Source organism: Rhamphochromis sp. 'chilingali', assembly GCF_963969265.1.
Source record: "Rhamphochromis sp. 'chilingali' genome assembly, chromosome: 2".
Classification (NCBI taxonomy): domain Eukaryota; kingdom Metazoa; phylum Chordata; class Actinopteri; order Cichliformes; family Cichlidae; genus Rhamphochromis; species Rhamphochromis sp. 'chilingali'.
The window spans coordinates 39,230,788-39,249,775 of NC_137930.1; the positions used below are offsets into that span (position 1 = coordinate 39,230,788).

General features: G+C 40.4%; 2 protein-coding genes across 2 annotated transcripts; both read left to right on the plus strand.

The window, feature by feature from the left end:
* Positions 1 to 2,237: 2,237 nt before the first annotated feature.
* LOC308392378 (folylpolyglutamate synthase, mitochondrial-like) lies at positions 2,238 to 9,618 on the plus strand. Its single transcript, XM_080875382.1, is given in 16 exon segments — positions 2,238 to 2,249; positions 2,757 to 2,876; positions 2,984 to 3,037; positions 3,575 to 3,639; positions 4,030 to 4,144; positions 6,608 to 6,630; positions 6,632 to 6,683; positions 6,963 to 7,024; positions 7,430 to 7,532; positions 7,614 to 7,691; positions 7,772 to 7,919; positions 8,043 to 8,126; positions 8,208 to 8,358; positions 8,529 to 8,604; positions 8,715 to 8,775; positions 9,024 to 9,618. Coding segments are annotated over 15 exon segments (1,485 nt in total). The 5' UTR covers positions 2,238 to 2,249; positions 2,757 to 2,843; the 3' UTR covers positions 9,404 to 9,618.
* Positions 9,619 to 12,772: 3,154 nt separating this feature from the next.
* On the plus strand, positions 12,773 to 17,515 carry naif1 (nuclear apoptosis inducing factor 1). Its single transcript, XM_080864844.1, has 3 exons — positions 12,773 to 14,342; positions 15,586 to 15,633; positions 16,094 to 17,515. The coding sequence occupies exons 1-3, from the start codon at positions 13,898 to 13,900 to the stop codon at positions 16,657 to 16,659; spliced, it is 1,059 nt and encodes a 352-aa protein (XP_080720970.1). The 5' UTR covers positions 12,773 to 13,897; the 3' UTR covers positions 16,660 to 17,515.
* Positions 17,516 to 18,988: the final 1,473 nt, after the last annotated feature.

An 18,988-nucleotide genomic window follows, 5' to 3' on the forward strand; every position in this document is an offset into this window, starting at 1 on the left:
AGCTCATTCCAAAGAACAGGACCACTTGATACCGTATGCAAGGTTTGTGAATATACAACCTGTACATCAGTGATGTGCAGTGAATTTAACAGAAAAGTTAAGAGAGTAAGCCCCCCCCCAACTACAGTTTAACAGGATGAACTAGACCATCTTGCTGCACTGAGCAGAAACATCTTTACCTTCACTGAAGAATTAGCGCAATTCTTAGAATTGGAGTACTAGAGGGTTTTGTTGTTTTTCTTTTTTCAAACACCATTCTGTCAGTCTGCCCCAGGGCAGCTGTGGCCTCCACCAGTGTCTGAGTGTGTGTGTGAATGGGTGGATGACTGGGTGTGTAAAGCGCTTTGGGGTCCTTAGGGGGGACTAGTAAAAGCGCTATACAAATACAGGTAATTTACCATTTACTGAAAGAAAGAAATCACCATGAAAACACACACACGTGTGTGTGTGTGTGTGTGTGTATATATTATGACGCATTTGAAAAATGTCATAAAACCATATTCAACAAGAAGAAATGGGAGTGACACCAAATTTTTTTTTTTTTTGAGTGATGTTATTCAGACTCAGGAGGGTAAATTAAATTAAACAGAAATAAATTCCTAAAAACAACAAAGAAACTTCTTGGGGAGGTTTTTTTTCCCCCCCGGGATTCATCCGGTTTGTCGGGTTAGAAAAATGCCACAAAGAGTAGAGATCTGTCAGTCACTATATGCTTCCACACCTTAAACACTATAACACACACATTCTTTACTGTGAAGTGAAGATATGTGTTTAAAAAAAATTGCCCTGGTGGAAGTCAACTTCTTTTCTCAACTAAAAGTGAAAAAGTACCGGCTCTGAAATGTACTCAAAGTAATTAAGTAAAAAGTAGCTGTTTAAAGGACAATGCTATCAGATATTATTATGCAAAGCTAACTGAACCTCATGCTGTATTAATGTAATAATAAAATAATATTAATGCATGGAAGTATAAGTGGGGTTCAGCAGGTGGAGGAACCCCAAGTTCAGTTGTAGTAGCTCAGTGTGGGGACAAGAATTGCTGCTCAATCATTTCTACTGTGAGCTCCAGCAGATGGTCTTAGTGCACAGCCTGTGATCACAGTTAAATTCAAAAATATTTCACAAGCTATCTGGGCTGATGTCCTTCCCCTACACTCACAGCATACAGTTAAATTCAGTGAGTGAATCTCATCATCAGCTTAAGTTTGAATTCATCTCTGCTGTGTAACCGAACTCTGACCAGGAGCTCAGAGCTTTATGTGAATCCATCACAATAGTGCAAACTACTGTTTATCCAGCACTAAACTGCACAGCATTTTCACACAACCTTTGAATAAAACAAAGCTGTAGATCTCAGCTTGTTTTGCAGGACGTTTTACAAAATGAAACAGTATAAAACTTCACACCATACAGACCTGATATCTGATTTAAAAATTAGGACTAACATGCAATCTTTAAATTTGCAGATTATCAAATGTCACTGAGCAGCCCTTACCTTTAAATCTAACCCATCTTCTTCCTCTCCTGTCCTGTCTTTCTTACGTCTTTCTCCATCTCTGAGTGAAGTTAGCTCTCATTTTGTGAAATCCAGCAGCTGGACCTTTACCTCACAGACACGGTGTGACTAACAGTTTGTGTGCTTGCTGATTTTTGTTGAGCTGATAGAAACGTTTAAAATTACCTGCCGCTAGAAAACGTTACTCCCTTTATGATTGCTCCTCTTCAACGCTGTACTGCAAACACAGCTTATCAACATGCACCAAAAGTGCCGTTCAGGATCATCCCAACCTAATTCAAACCCCGAGTTTATGGTGCTATGATAATGCATAAGTGATGTGGGTTTTTTTGCCTCTTTCATCTTTTTGAATGTGAGATGCCTCGCTGATGGATAAACTAATAAATGTATCTATTTGTTATTGTTACCTTCTTTTAACCTCACATCAGTTTGAAGACTCACAATAAAAACTTCCCTCAAATTAATTAAAGCTAAAGTAATGAGCCTGATTTGAAAATATAAAGAGTAAAAATAAAAGGTTGACAAAAAAATAAATCCTCAAGTAGAGATACCTGAAAATATTCTTACATCCTTTTACTACATGCCTTGGGCAAAAATGATGCTTTTCTAAGGTGATAAATATCTGAAAGCCCCAAAGACAGAGGCGGGGTTTTAAAGCGGACGGACAAGTGCATACCTGCTGTAACAGAAACTGACACAACGGTGTCAGACTGAAGCAGAGGATACAGAAACGGTAAGCTGAGGTTTTCTTCTGTTTTAGTGTTTTATAGCAGCTGTTCTATTATTGTGACTGTGGAGCTGCTGCTTCAAGGCAAAGGCTGGTGCTGTCCAGGGGTTTTTGTTATTGGAGAGGGACACGGCTCTCCAAAAGTCTGAAATCTGTGGGGGAATTCTGCACTGGCAAATATTCTGGAACCTCCAGAGAAGAAAAATCTTGTTTTAAAAAAATATATCATTATTATTATTTTTTTCTTTTTTCACAATTTTTCTTTTTCAACTTGCTGATCATGAAGCATGAATCATTCCTTGGTTCTCTTTTTGGAAAGGTTCCCTTTCCCCTCCTAAAATCTAGTAGGAAAACAGAGACTCTTTCACTTTCTATCACCATTTGATTTACATTTCAATCAGACTGTCCTGACATCCTGATTCTCATCATTTCATGCAGACATTTTTCTGTACAGATGACACATTTTTGTTACTTTTGAACTTTTCTGTCCTTCCTTTTGTACGTTTACCACAGGACACCATCTCCACCCTGAACACGTTGCAGCCCTATGCTACCGCCCTGAAGGAGCTAAAGAGCAAACGTCACCTGCAGCTAAAGACCATGAGAGGCTTCCTGGAACGAGCGGGCCTCACGGTGAGCCAATCAAAGCAGCAGTGACATCAGAGATTACACACAGTTACAGTAATTATCACCTTCAGTCTTAACTGAACTAGATGTCTGTGCTTGTATGCATATGAAAGGTGGATGAACTTGACCGTCTCAATATCATTCATGTGACCGGAACAAAGGGCAAGGTGAGCTGACATTTAGGTGTTCTTTATATCAGAAAGGCCCGTTCTGTGGATTAATTAGAATTAAGTTCAGTTCAATTTGATTTATATAACACCAAATCACACCACAGGGGGCTTTATACTGCAAGGTAAAACCCTACAATAACACAGAGAAACCCCAACAATCAGACAAAACCTCTTTGATGAAGCACTGGGCAACAGTGGGAAGGAAAAACTCCCTTTCAACAGGAAGAAACGTCTGGCAGAACCAGGTTCAGGGAGGAGCTGCCATCTGCCTCAACCGGTTGGGGGTGAGGGGAGGAAGACAGGACAAAGGGCACACATAAGAATGGCCTCATGTTAACACACAGAAATCTCTTCAGAAATCTTCTAAATAAACAAATAAATAAAAATCTCTGAAACAAATAACGTGCTGTGTGAAAATCAGAATATAAAAGCTATGTGAGATGAGTGTGTGGTATATAAGATCCTGGCTTTAATTAAATTATGTATAACACACATTTACATCATGAATCCAGATGATGACTGTTTGTCTTTCAGGGCTCGACGTGTGCGTTCACTGAGCAGATTTTAAGAAATTATGGCTTCCGCACAGGATTTTTCAGGTAAACCATGGTGTTTATTGAATCAGGTGGTTACTGAATCAGGTGGTTACTGCAGTGTTATTGCATAAAAATGTGCTTTGTTTCAGATTTCTGTGCAGTCCTTGGAAAGGTTTAAATAAGCTATAAAACACAAATACACACCCATACTCAGCTATAAAGTCTTTTGTTATTTCTACATTTGAACGTAACAGCTGTCCAGATGTTGGGGTTGTGCTCTTCTCGAGTAGTCTGAACAGTAAAATGGGTTGTTTAGTTTTTGTAATCAGATTACTCTGATATTACTCTGATATTTTGAGCAGTTTGAACATAAACACACACACACACACAGGAGGAATTAGATGGAGAGACTGACAGGTAATAACAGGCTTCAAATATTCTTCTTGGGTGCAGCTCTCCACATTTGGTCCAAGTCACAGAGAGGATTCGGATCAACGGGCAGCCAATCGGAAAAGAGCTCTTCACCAAATACTTCTGGCAGATATATAGACGGCTCGAGGAAACTAAGGTAGGTGTGAAAAGAGAAAAACAGAAAACTAAAATGCCACTTGACACTGCCCCATCCACTGGACCAGATGTGACACACCCTATGGTGATCTGGTTCTGGTAATAACCTGCCAACCCGAGAACCCAAGTCGTGTCATAGAAATAATATCTCTAAAACTGGGCAAATTGCACCAAACCTTTCTCAATTGAAGAGGGAAATGATGTAAATTAACTTTTGGGGATGAACTGACCTTCTAATGTGGATTCAAAGCTGTTAAAGGTACTTTCTCTAATTACCCTCCACAAATTTTTACCAGAGCTTTGACCACCAGGGGGCAGGCTTGTATCGTTGGGTTTGTTGAAAAGTTTTCAGTCATGTTCTGCTGTTTTGTTTTGTTTTGTGTTTTTTTTTTTTCACTTTTTAATTTGTCTTTACTCCTTTAGGGCAGTGGTTCTAAAACTTTTCACAATGAGTACCACCTCATAAAATATATGGCTCCTGAAGTACCACCCTTATGACCGACATTAAAGTGCAGTAGTATAGGCCTGTTTAACACTACATACAGTTTACACAGACAATTTTATTTCTTATATGAATGCTATTTATTTTAACTGTCATAAATAAGATGTGACGAGTGATAATAATAACCACAACTGTACTGCATTAAAACATGGTGGGATATCCAATCTTTAAGTGATGACCTGATGAACCCTGCTTCTGGGTCCAAACTACTCTGCTTTTATTAAGGCTGTTGTGTTTTTAACATGTTTTAATGCTTTGTATTGTGTTCTTTAATCTGAACAAGCCCCTAAAAAAAGTCAGTGATCACTGTCGGCCTCTCTCGGGTTTTAGCATCACTATTCATTTTAAAGCTCAGTTTTTAAAACCTTACAATGTAACTACAGCCCAGCCCATGCAGCAGTATATTAATGACTAACCTTACATTGCAGTTGTTCTCCTGACTGAAGTTTGGTCCGTTTACAGCATCCTGACATGCGATTGCATTTGTCCCTAACCATCAGGAACCCTCACGTTAACTTTTATCTAGTGGATAAAAGTTAGCGTTCAGCCTCCAGCTTCACTGTGTTCATATTATGCTAACCATAGCTGTGTAGCTAGCTACCACGTAGCACATCATTATATACCAGCTAGCCCAACTTCAGTAACCCTACAAATGTCACAGCTGTTTAGTTTTCTGTCTTCATTTATGTCGGAAGTGATAGCAAAACTGTACGTTTTAATTTTCGCTGTGTGATGACCCTCCTCCGGGATCCCACCACACAAGGGAAATACACCTCTCTCAAGCCGCTGCTGCTACGGCGCTACTCCCTCTCCAATGCAGGCCGAGAAACTCCTCTCTTTCTCGGACCTTGGTGATGGTACCGCTCTCGAGCTCATGGAGAGCACGCTGTCCTTGCTAGGAATGGATGACAGCGGATTCCTCTTCACTCACGTCTTCCTCCGACAGATGCCGGTGCTGCTGCGGTCCGCGAAGGATTACCGCTCACTCGCAGAAGAAGCGGATTGCATCCAGGCAGTAGTTCCTGACTCATTGACGGCATCTCCCACACCCCCCCACCAATTCTCCTGGGGGCCTCCGAAAGGCTGCTCTTCATAGAGGACTCACACTCTGGGAGGCGTTTTCTGGCGTTTTCGGGAACTGTCGTGTCATCTTTGCATACCTCCACAATGGTATATTATTTAATCTTTAAAAAAAAATTGGAGATTTTCCAGGTACCACCAGAGAAAGCCCAAGTACCACTAGTGGTACGCGCACCACAGTTTGAGAATCACTGCTTTAGGGCAATTTCTTCGCGGGGTTTTGTCTTTTCCCAGGCTTGATTTGCCTTTTTTAGTAAAGGTTACAATGACTCTTTCTGCCATCTTGTGGTATAACTTGGTGTTGCTTCAAAGTACAGTTTTGATTTCTTTAACATAATACAGACATGCTTTAGATATGGAAATTAGACCAGCCCCTTCTTCACTTCTGTTACTTCTGGAAGATTTAAAACTATATTCAACTCTGGAATTTAAGATAAGAAACTTTAAATTATGTTAAGATTTACCTAAAAGTGAGCAGGATAGAAAATGTCATCAGAGGGACAGCGTAGGATATATTGGACAAAGGATGATTAAATGGACCTGCCAGGCAGGAGGAGAAGAGGAAGACCACAGGGAAGATTCATGGGTGAAGTGAAGGAGGACATGAAGAGGAAGATGCTGGAATAGAGTGAGATAGAGGCAGATGACCCATTGTGGTGAACCATGAAAAAAATCAGCTGAAAAGAGAAGTAGAAGAAGCCATCACTTTTAATAAATTTGAGACCATATTTGAAAGGTAACATCTTAAAATTAATTCAATTAAAACCCTCAGACTTATGACCTGATGTGATCATTTAGAAAAAATTAGATAAAATATATCATCTTTGGTGTATAAACAAGCAGATTGAAGAGTCATAACTTTTTTCCCCTTAACCTCCTCAGGACGCTCACGGAGGGACGATGCCGATATTTTGGTATCCTCACCATCTTGGCCTTCCATATCTTCCTTCAGGAGAAGGTACATTGTCAAAAGCAGCCAGAAAATGTTTATATGGAATTTATTCCTGACACATGTTATGTATGCATGTATCTGCCCTACAGGCAGTGGTGCAGTTAACATTAGATTTCAAAAGTTTCTTCAGAAATGAGCCCCTCTGGATGTGTATAAGAAAAGCTTGTGTGTAATTCTCAGAGCTCAGATTTACTTGAACGATAAGTCCTGTTTATTTCACCAACAGATGGTTCTTATTTACTATAAACACTCCTTGAATCTAAATGGCTCTTCCTCTTTGCTCAGGTGGATTTAGCTGTGATTGAAGTTGGTATCGGCGGAGCGTACGACAACACCAACATAATACGGTGAGATGTAAACTTAGCAGAGCATAAGTCTTTGGCATAACATGCAAAATATCACAAACAATGGAAAAGCTTCCGAATCAAAACATAAACTAAAATGGTACCAAGTGGACACATTTAAAAAGCCTTTGTCATAAGAGTCACTGGAGTCTGTCTTCTTACACTTTTTGCTGAAATACAAAATTATTTTTAATGTTCTCAAAATTACGTCTGTTAAAAATTGTTTTTTACACTATTTACATTTCTCATTTATATAGGATCAGATTTTTCTTATTGTTGTGTGGGTGGGGTGGGGGTGTAGTTGATTTTTCCATCTTGCCATCTTGTAGTACTTCTTGCTGTTTATGTCTGCTGCCATGCTCAGTGTACAGCCTCGGTCGTCACTATGACCCCTGCGTGTTTCAACAGGAGGCCGTGGGTGTGTGGCATCTCCTTCCTGGACATAGACCACACTGATATTCTGGGAGACACCATCAAACAGATCGCCTGGCACAAAGCGGGCATCTACAAGGTCTGTTCACATTAGGAGTGAGTAACTGTTTCAGTCTGAATGCGTGATTCTTTTAGTAATGCTGCATTTTTGTGTTTGCAGCCTGGAGTCCCCGCCTTCACCATCAGACAGCCAGAGGATGCCATGCCTGTGCTCGAGGAGCGGGCCAAAGAGATCGGAGTAGGAGTCCACTTTCAGTCACATCACACAGGAAAGTGAAGCTTCAGCTTTCTATAACTCTCTCTAACCTGTTGTTGCAGTGTCCACTGTGGGTGTGTCCACAGCTGGAGGACTACCAGGCAGAATGTGGACCTTTGCACCTGGGCCTTGCAGGGCAGCACCAGCGCTCCAACGCCTCCCTCGCCCTCCAGCTGAGTCACACCTGGCTTCAGATGAGGGGTCTACCAGGTTGGGCTGATGTTTAAACATATATCCAGAAATAAATAAATAAATGATTAGTACAAAATAATGCAAATAATAACTGCAAGCTTTGGTTAGTGTACCTTCAATGTACCTGTCCTCTCTGAACAGATAATAGCTTCCCCTGTAGCACTGTTAACAATGGCGGGATGCTTCAGGCGACTGCGTTCAGTCCCAGCCCCGTGATGGTGAAAGGTGAGTCCCGCAGAGCCAATGAGATAACAACAGGACCCACCCAGGGCCAGCTGATGTAACAGTGAATGCGTTTGCTCTCAGGGTTGGCAGATACCGAGTGGCCCGGCAGGAGCCAGACCCTAAAACATGGAGCGGTCACCTACTTCCTGGATGGAGCTCACACCCTGCACAGCATCCAGGCCTGTTCCGAATGGTTTAGAGAGACTGCAGCTGAGCACGAGAGGAACGCGAGGTGAGCTAAAAAAAAAAAGATGTGCTAGAATTTTTAATTTAAACATTTAGTCCGGTCTCTGTTGTTAACAAAATGGACCAGAGTGTGTGTTCCAATTGTAGGTGGATCTACAGAAATATTTTTACATCAAATGCTATGTGATGTGACACTTTGATGTGTTTGTGTTTCAGTGGCCCTGTGGCCAGAGTTTTGCTGTTCAACGTTACAGGAGAGAGAGACGCAGCTGCTTTCCTTAAACTCCTGGTGGTGAGTAGTTCTTCGAACCTGAATGCATTTGTAGGTATGTTGGCAAGGACGTGACAGTACGTATAGAGTTGAAAACTTTTTTTTTTTTTGCATGTCTTGTTTCTTTGCAGCCGTGCCACTTTGACTTTGCTGTGTTCTGCCCATGCATTGCCGAAGTCAGCACCTCCAGTAGTGAGTTTGCTGAACCTGTTTGCACCTGTACAGATCGTTCTATATAAAATCAGTCTGGACACAGTATCGGTGTCCAGAAGTGTGCAGTTGTAATCTAATGTTATCTGAAGCACATTTTTATAGTTTACTTGTGTGGAGTTTGTGTTGGAGTCTGTGTTTCCAGATGCAGATTATGCAAGAAGAGACGATTTTATCCAGTGAATAATTCTGAGCCAAAAACTTTGAACTTATTCTTTCACCTTCTTCAGTACAGGAGAAGAAGTTTGACATGTCTGTGAAGGAAATGCTGACTCGCTGCTGGGACAATGAGAGGATCTGGCGCCTCCATAACCACCTGGATGACAATGGAGATAATCCATTGCTGATTGAGGACAGGCTTCCTAATTTACCTGAGCACAGAGGGGACACCTTGGTGTTCCCGTGCATCTTCAGCGCCCTCCAGTGGATCACACAAGGCAGGGACTCTGTGCTGGCCGATCAGGCCAAGATGACGCTGCCGGTTAAACCGAGTGTCACGGCCAAAGCTGCTCCTCTCCGCGAAGCTAGTGAGATCCACGTCCTCATCACTGGAAGCCTTTACCTGGTGGGAGGAGCTCTCAAACACCTGGACACAGCTTCTTCCAAGTGAACAGAAGTGTTTTTTATTTGCACAACTGGGAGGGATTTGCTTCTAGGGAAGAGGGTTGGGTGTGGTGTTAGTTTTTCTAGACTTATTTTCCTGAATCTGATTATTTTCTCTGTATGGTATGAAGGTAACTTTTGCGTATATTTTTGTAACAGTGGCCAAAACTCAAGTTTCTAAGTGTGACTGGATTGCAAATAAATGATCTTTTAAAATGTAAAGTTTTTGATCACAGACTGGGTAATGTTGCCTTCAACACTTTTCTCTTATTTGCATCACTAAATGCATCGGCTTCCTCGTTGGTTCCAAGTCACAGAGTTTTGCAAGCTGGAGTCTATGGGTCATTTTGACCTTGAATCCCAGTATTTGATCAGAGTAAACATGAAACTGGACTATATGCTGTGATACACGAATGTAAGATGACATTCTGCTGATCGGCAAACATTTTCATTCACCCATCCAAATGATTGAATTCAGGTGTTCCAATTACTTCCATGACCACAGGTGTATAAATTCAAGCACCAAGGCACGCAGACTGCATGTTCTCTGCAGCGATGAGTCAAGCTTCTCTTTTTGGAAATCCGATGGGTGAACCTGAAATGCTGAGCTGGTTCAAAAAGTGCTTACAGTATGAACGCGAACAGTTAAGAAAGGACAGAGCTTCATCTCCATCAAGGAGTTGTACCTCAGCCTCCTATTTGCAAGGTCTTTAAACACTCCACTATACTAGATACCATGCTGTGCCTGTGATTAACTTCCTGAAATTAGACAATTCTGCTCTACATCTGAACCACAGTGGACACTCAAACACATACTCACATTAAACATTTGTGCAAAACAGTCATATGAATGCTTAGTTCTGAAACTCTTCTTAACTCACTCTAAACTGAACCTCATTAAATATTAAACCCTGTTTGTCGGCAGCGCTGAAGACAGAAAAGTGGAAAAGGACCCCGAGTAACAACTGGGTAACAATGGATCAAATCTGGGTGCTGGGTTACTGGCAAAAATGCACAACACAAACACACATGCTTCCAAAAACACACACACTAGAAAAGAATCTGAAATAATCAACTGATTAAAAAAACAAGTGGTTCAAAAGTACAAAACACTAAAAAACAAATCAACACAGGGAACAAACCTAAAGCAAAAAATGCAATGGGAAAATTAAAAGGTACCAAACAGGTGCAAAAAAAGAAGAAAGAAAACATGTTCCACACATGATGTGGGGTAATACTGAGGTGGTACATTAAAAGTAGTGATGGGGGAAAACAAAAAGGTTGAAGCTTCTAAACCAAAGCAACCACGACAAAACGGCACAATATAAAATAAGGTAAAAGAAAAAACAAAAACAAAACAGAAATCAAGTCCTGAAGGTAAGTCCAAACTTTTCATGTAGTGTAGAAACAAATAGTTTTCTTTACCCTGAGACATAAAAGCAGCTTCAGAGCTCGGCCCTGAACTCTGAAACTAGCTCCACATATCCAGGATCTATTTTCTTGGTCCAGGTTTTCTTATCCTAACATCAGCAGCCACGTGAAGCTCGTCACAAATGGGATAAGTCAACCCAGGGTTTGTTAACCTCGCTGCAAGAGTGCTGACATGAAAGAGATGATGCTGGCAGCATCTGACCAATCAGAAACAAGGACAGAGGCTCATTTTACAAAGGAAACTGTAATACCAGGACCAGAGATGGGCAGTAACGCGTTACTGTAATCTGATTACTTTTTTTCAAGTAACGAGTAAAGTAAGGGATTACTATTGCAAAAACGGTAATTAGATTACCGTTACTTTCCCGTAGGAACGCTGCGTTACTGCGTTACTAAAACCGTGATTTTCTGCGAGAATGTCTCACGACAGTGACGTAAGTGAGTGCGCCGTTAGTGACAACAGCTGTGTGCAGATCAACAATGGATCACGTATCGATTGTGGGAGAGAGTATGAGCGTGCAGCGTTTAAAGCGTGGAAGTACTGACCTTACTTTGAGTTTGATTCCATAAAAAGTGACAAAAACATTAGCGTCCATCGTGCGTGGGAAGAAAACTTCTTTTTACAGCGAAAAACCCCTAAACTTCCGAGCAAGCACCGAGTGCGCTACGACGTAATGGGAAACTCACGGAGAAACTCGCGGATTCTTCAACCTACCGCAGTCCTGCTTTACAGGTGAAAATAGAGCAACAGGACCGCTGAGTCTTTGACTTTATTTATTTTCTGCTGTGTTTTACTTGCATCTATTTGAAAGAGTGAGTGTAAACACACAAAATATTTTATTTTATGTGCTGGAATGTGCATAAAATAGGTTTAAATGTTAAACTAATTTATTCAACTCAGAGAATGTTGCATATAATTAAATTTTTGCTTCATGCATAAAGTTAAAAGATTAAAACTGACTTTTCCATTTGATTACATTATGTATGATGGATTATGTAGAAAAAGTAGAATTGGGCTGAAAGATCTATCGCTTTATCACCTCTTCAGGTTGTAAATCGTGTTTTTAAAAAGTAACTAAGTAACTAAGTAATTAATTACTTTTGAAAATAAGTAATCAGTAAAGTAATGGGATTACTTTTTTGGGGAAGTAATCAGTAATTAGTTACTGATTACTTTTTTCAAGTAACTTGACCAACACTGACCAGGACAGTGTGGGACACTGATTTATTTATTACGACAGTCAAATTTGATGTGTAACAGTGCTACACTGTGGTCAGAGAGGGTATTAAATTCTTACTGAAGAGAATTACCATTGATGATCAGTGGGAAAGATTGAAACAGTTGAAGTGCCTGGAAGTATCCACATGATGAGGGTTCAATCTCTGCATGGGAAGACAGTTATTCAGATGTGTTAACCACTAGACCCACAAACAAAAAACAAACTGTTCCAGTTAAAGTTCCAGCTAATTCTGGTTACTTAACCCCAAATATCTGATTTTTTTTTTGTCATTTTTCAGCACATCACTAAATCTTTGTGATCTTCTTTCCACCTTAAACACTGAAAATGTTGAGTGTGACCTTGAAGAGCGCAGAGCTGACAGAACTTTTGTTTCCTTCTGGTGGGGAGCTCTATCTTCACCATCTTTTATCCACCATCCCATCCCAATCTACCATTTTTGGTCAATTTGTGTCAGTTTCATGATAATTGTGAAATTATTATTTTTTGCTTCTTGTCTTCCTTTTTTCTTAATGCACCTTGTCTTCTACCTTTTTTTTGTATTTGCACTTTGTTTTCTTGCTTTATTTAGTCTTTTATGCCCCATTGACAGATGGTTTTTCCTTTTGCTTTCAATCACCTTTCTATGTTAGGGTATTGGTGACATAAACATGAAACACAGAGAAACATGGAGCACCAGACTCTGTTAGCTTTTTCCTCCTTTATTCTTATAGGGCAAACTGTTTCTGTTGTGTAGTTGTCATTGCGGTTATCACACATGGAAAACATTCTTTGTTCAAACGCAGATCAAAACAAGGTTGTTGGGTAGCTCATGAACCAGCTCAGTTTTCAGTGGTTTCTTTCAGAGTCTTAAGAACAGATTTTGTTCTGAGGAACAGGAAGCAGAGTCCCATTGAACAGACTGAGTGAACTTAACATGTCAGAGGTGTTTAATAATAATTATTATTATTAAATAATAATATTTAATAATAATAATAATAATAATAATAATAATAATAATAATAATAACTGATTGCATTTATATAGCGCTTTTGGAGACCCTCAAAGCACTTTTACAATTCCACTATTCATTCACTCTCACATTCACTCACTGGTGGAGGCAGTTACAGTTGTAGCCACAGCTGCCCTTCTTTTAACAAAGAAGAGATTAAAAAATGTGAGTTTCACCTACAACAATCAGAAGGAAAGAAGGATCCTCTTCCAGAGGGGAGAAAAACCATCATCGAGAAAACGTAACTCTGACCGACCACAAGCAAGACACTTGCCTTTCACTATTAAATCCCTCATTCAAGACACTGAAAATTATTCACGGTGTCATGGTGTCTTGGAAATTTGTAAATAATGAGAGGTTACAATAATTATAATATTGATTATTAGTAGTATTCAGTTTAAAGACGTCTTTAGAATTGTTACCTTTTAGCAGCAGTATTAAAACCATGCTGTTGATGAAGCAGTCATATCCCAGCTGACATGTTCTTCTTACGTTTTCTTTTTTACGCTTTAAACGTTGTTTTCACTCAAGTGTAACTTGGAAAAAAGCGAGATAACGGTAACATTTCTTTTTTTTAACTTCGTCTTTTTGTTTGGCTTGTTGAGTTGATTGGCTTTTGTTTGGTCCAATAGTAAGAGAGAATGTCGCATTACCGCGAGATCCTCAACCAATGGAAGAGTCGGTGGGCGGGGCTACGTCCTCCATCTAACGTAAGCGTCGTTAGTAGGAAGAAGAAGCCGATTCTGGAAGCCATTACGTTGCGCACATTACCGGAGTAAATCCTACTATTTTTGCGTACAATACGCACAATTACCTGCCGTAAAGACGCTTTTCTGCACTTATGGCATCGGTGGCCAAAAAGAGAAAAATGAATTTCTCGGAGAGGGAGGTGGAAATTATAGTGGAAGAAATAGAGAAACAAAAGCACACACTGGTTAACCACTTCAATGCCGGAGTCACACACATGGCTAAGAATAACGCGTGGATGGACATCCTGAAAAAGGTGAACCAGGTCACCACCTGTCCGCGCGAGCTGCCCGAGGTGAAGAAGAAGTGGTCCGACATGAAGACAGAGGTCCGGCGGAAGGTGGCCCAAGCGCGGGCTGCCATCGAGGGGACGTCCGCGGACTGCACTCCAGTTCCCGTCATCCTCACCGCCATGCAGCAGAGGATCTGTAACCTGCTGGGAGAGGCCACCATCATCAGCCTACCTGCCGGAGACTCGGATGCGGAGATCACCTTACCTGTGACCGTCAACGCCGCCGCAACCGTCACTCTGACGGAGGGTGAGTGCCGCACGGTGAAGTACGGAAAGTGAAGCGTGCCGAAAATAACTGTGCGTGTAACACTGTAAAAAAAAAAAATGAAGTGTGAAGTTTAAGTATTTTCTGAAACAACTGAAAACTCAGACAGAAAAAGTGAATGAAAGTGTTATTAAATGTCACAGTAAACATTATAGTTTAGTTACATTTATGTTTATACCTGAACAATAAATGTAAAGTTAAAAATTGGTCTGTAAGTTAAATGTTTACAAGTATGGTTTAATATTGCATTCTAATCCAAAATACTACATGAAATGCAAAATAACTAAAACTACGTAATAACGACACAGGCTTAATATTTTATGTAAGTATGTTTAAATGTATTATTACATGTAAACAAAAAGCTAATAGCTTATTAAATTTACATTTAAAAGTTAATAGGTTAATGAAATATTTTAATTAAATCTGTGAGATCCATACTAAAAAGTAGGAATTACATTCAAACTGCATTCAACCACAAATGTACTAAATTCTAAATATTAAATTTAAATCATTATCTATTATTATAAGATACTTTTAAACATAATATATAGTGTATAATGTATGATTATAAAATCATTTAAATATAAATGCAAAATTTTAAATCTAAATATTAAAGACACAGACTGGATGGGGCGACCGTGGCTCAGGGGGCTGGGAATTGCATCTGTAACCGGAAGGTCGCCGGTTCGATCCCTGGGCTCTCTGTCCTGGTCGTTGTGTCCTTGGGCAAGACACTTTACCCTACTTGCCCACTGGTGTTGGCCAGAGGGGCCGATGGCGTGATATGGCAGCCTCGCTTCTGTCAGTCTGCCCCAGGGCAGCTGTGGCTACAACCGTAGCTGCCTCCACCAGTGTGTGAATGTGAGAGTGAATGAATAGTGATACTGTAAAGCGCTTTGGGTGCCTTGAAAAGCGCTATATAAATCCAATCCATTATTATGGTAGTTAGCTATTGAAAGCCAAGTGGGCAACATTTGACACCAAAAATTTAAAAATAATGTAGTAAATGTTAAATCCTAATATTACATTTTAATATTTTAATTCAATACTAATTTGGATTATAAATATGAAATCTGATCATATGACTATGATAATAAATTACAAAAATGTAACCCTAAATGTAACATTTAAATTTAGAGTTACATTTTTAAAATAAAAAATACATATTAAAGATTTGCTGATAGTTTCATTGAGGTTTTAGCTTCTTCCTCTGTTTGTCTTTCAGCTCTTCCAGCCGGTGCCGGGACAATCTGCGATGACTCAAAGCTGAATGGTACGTTTCATTTCTTTGCAAATGTTCAAACTTTAGCCGTGACACTTGCAGAGCCATCAGAGTTTCTAATCACAACTCTACTGGACTGTCTGGTGTTGAACTGCTGTGCTTTAAAAGGTGCATTTTGTAATTATCCTACAGATTTAATCACTACCAGGGGTCGACATTTTAACTTTTAGCTCTCTTACCATTAAATACCATTTTTTCTTTTTGCCTGGTTAAAGGAATAAAGGTTACACTGATTCACTGCGCCATCTTCTGCTGCTTATTGGTATTACATGACAGTACAGCCAAGCCCTAATTCAGCTTCAGTCTATATTTCTTCAGCACAATAGAAAGATGTTTCAGACATGAATTCAGAGCAGTTGTTTCTTCACGTTCTCTGTGAGGCTTTTAATAAACGTCTGAAACTAAATAAATAAATGAAATGAAATGAAATGAAACTGATTCCTGCTTCCAGCTGAGACGACGTACCACACTCTGGAGGATGGCGGCGTGGTGGAGTACTGCACCACCACTGAGGGCGACTCTGCCCCGACTGTGGTGGCCGCGGTCGAGGCTCCCATGGAGATGCTGGCCTCGTCTTCCGTTTCCCCACCGCCACCTCAGAGTCATGCCAAACCGCAGGAGCTGAAGAGCCGCATTGCTCTGAACTCCGCCCGCCTGCTGCAGGAGCAGCGAGTCACCAACGTGCACATCCGCCAGATCGCCCAGCACCTGGAGGGCCAGAACGAGCTGCTGCAGATGATGCGGCGCTCCCAGGAGGCGCAGGCCTTTGCCCAGGAGAGGCAAGCTCAGGCACTGGAGGGCACGCAGGCCGCCCTGCTCGCGTTGGTGCAGATGCTCCGACCGGCTCTCAAAGACCTGAGGAAGTTTCTGCAGAGCGGGTCTGAGGCTGCGAACGCCAGCAGCTCTGTGGCGACACCGGCAACTGGAGCAACCATTGATGGAGCGGCAACAGAGGAGCAGAGCAGGCCCAAAACACCTCCGCCTCCTCCTACACAACAGGCTGAGGAGGTGCAATAGACTCTGTGCGTGGTTGTGTGTGTGTGTGTGTGTGTGTACGTGTGTGAACCATGATTACACTTATGCCTTATGAAGAACATGTACAGAACCAATGGAGAACTGTTATTTTTATTTTTTGCCACGACTTCATGTTATTTAATACCCTGAATCTGGTTTTCTGATCTTTTTTTATGCAAATATTTCATCAGCCTGATGGAAAATTAACGGGTTGGTTTTTTTAGACCGTGGTGAGCCAGGTTTGTGTGTGAGCTGCACTTTAACCAGCATGTGTTCAGACCGGAATAAAGTGAAAAAGAGGCCAAACTCTTTATTTCCTGTCACATCTCTCCTGTCTCAGGGGCAGATGTTCATGTTAAACATGGTAAAAGACGTCAGTGAGTGAACGAATGATCCCCATGAGTCAAAAGTTTTAAACACTTAGTTTCACACAGTTTTTTCTACTCTTGGATCTGTATCATGTCATAGAGAGCAGGCTTTCTATAAAATACTTGAAACACATCCAAAGTTCCACTCTTCTCTTGGTATCGTCTTCTTGTGCATCTCTAAATTGTTTTCGGAGCTTCCATCCTCTGTGATGCTGTTATGTTCCTCCCGTACTCTGCTCTGCAGTGTGTGATGGATCTTTTCCAGTGTATCCAAATGTTTCAGGGAGGCGATTGTGATGGCGTGCACCACCGTTCATTTCCTCTGATTGTTCACTATCAGATGCCTCAGAGGACTTCACAGCAGACCTCAGCAATGATGATCTCACCCTGGGGATGATTTCATGGTGCAAAACTTGTTGAATGTTCAATAAAATGACGTGCTCTTGAAGGCGTGCCTTCAGGCTGGAAAACTTGATTCTGGGTGTATGATTCGATATATACTAAATAAAGTTAACTATGAAACATAAAGCATGAAAGCCTACTCTAAAAAGCCAACAGTTGGAAAGATGGAGATGGAAATATACAGAGCAGGTTGTTTTTTCTGCTGGCTGTAGTGCTTGCAACCAGCCAGCAGAGGTCAGTGTAAGTCAGAGTTTCATTACAGGTGTGTGAGCACAGCAGTGACGTTTGAGGTCCTGAGAGGGTGAGGGGAAGGAAATCAGTTTGTTAATATCAGTATCAGATTAAATTTCACAAATGAGGACACTTCAGTACTGCAGGGTGTACTGGAGTTTAATTTGATGTTTTCATTTAAAAACCCTTAACAAATCAGTTATTCCTGTAATAAGTATTATTACTTCACAGTTCATCATTTCTACTTCAGGTTGTTTGCTGAACCTCTTTTTCCTTTTCCAGTCATGTGACCTGTCCCTAACAAAGAACGGTATCTAAAAAAGCTCAGTAAAGCACCTTTCACTATGAGTATTCCTGAGTTCAGAGCAAACATTGGCAATAGCTCCTTGACCCTGTTGGCTGCTGTCACCATAAGATGAGATTCATTGACGTTAGTTGCTGATATTTATCAGTCTTTAATCAATTTTTTTAAGAAGGCATCTTCATTTCCTGAAGCAAAGAGGGCACGAGGCAAACTTATCACCACAGTTTTGTATTTAGTTTAATTAGTTTCTGTGTTAGTCTTAGTATTATTCCATGGAGGGCATATGTCAGAGGGAAGATTTAGGAAAGTTTGTACAGGTATTACAATAAAAACAGTTTTTAAAGCAGTGACTCACAGTCTTGCATCTCAGTAAACACGTCTATCAATGTCTCATCAGGGAAGTTTTTATCAAACTACTGATGTACTAAAACTAACAGTATTTCCTCTGTAGCTCTATTTTATTTCAGATCAGTTAGTTTACATTTTTCAAAAGTGTAGTTTTTATTTTTATTTTAGTCAAAATATTTTTTCACATCTGGTTTTAATAACCTTGCTTATTACATAGCCAGATGGACGATGTTTTCTGCGTTAAATCTGGTCAACGACTTGTTAAGTCTGATAAAGCTTTAAATCTTTATATGTCTAAATGTACTTTTCTAAATCAAACCTAGCTGTTTATTAAAAATACAAACACATTTTCCTTTAAATATAACACTTATGACAAATACAAAAAAATGGGAGTTGGGCTGTGAACCAGTTGCATGTGACACCCCTAACAATGCAAGCTTTGTCCCTGATGTAATTTAAACAGGTGAGTTTTCAATAAATTCACCCCTCTACAGATGTTATGATCATAAGTTCCTACAGACTGAGATAGTTTGTGTATCAGGCTGTAAAAATGTTTATTCCTACTGTAATGCGAGACATATTAACCTTTGAGTCTACGGAGGAGCAACTCACTCACTCAAGTAGGACATTAGAGGAACTGCAGGGTGGGGTTTTTTTTTTTTTTGGTGTTTTACATGTT

Coding starts and splice junctions, on each gene's coding strand:
- naif1 (XM_080864844.1), top strand. CDS start 13,898: ATGGCATCGGTGGCCAAAAAGAGAAAAATGAATTTCTCGGAGAGGGAG. Junction 14,343..15,585: donor AACCGTCACTCTGACGGAGG/GTGAGTGCCGCA, acceptor TTTGTCTTTCAG/CTCTTCCAGCCGGTGCCGGG. Junction 15,634..16,093: donor CGATGACTCAAAGCTGAATG/GTACGTTTCATT, acceptor TCCTGCTTCCAG/CTGAGACGACGTACCACACT.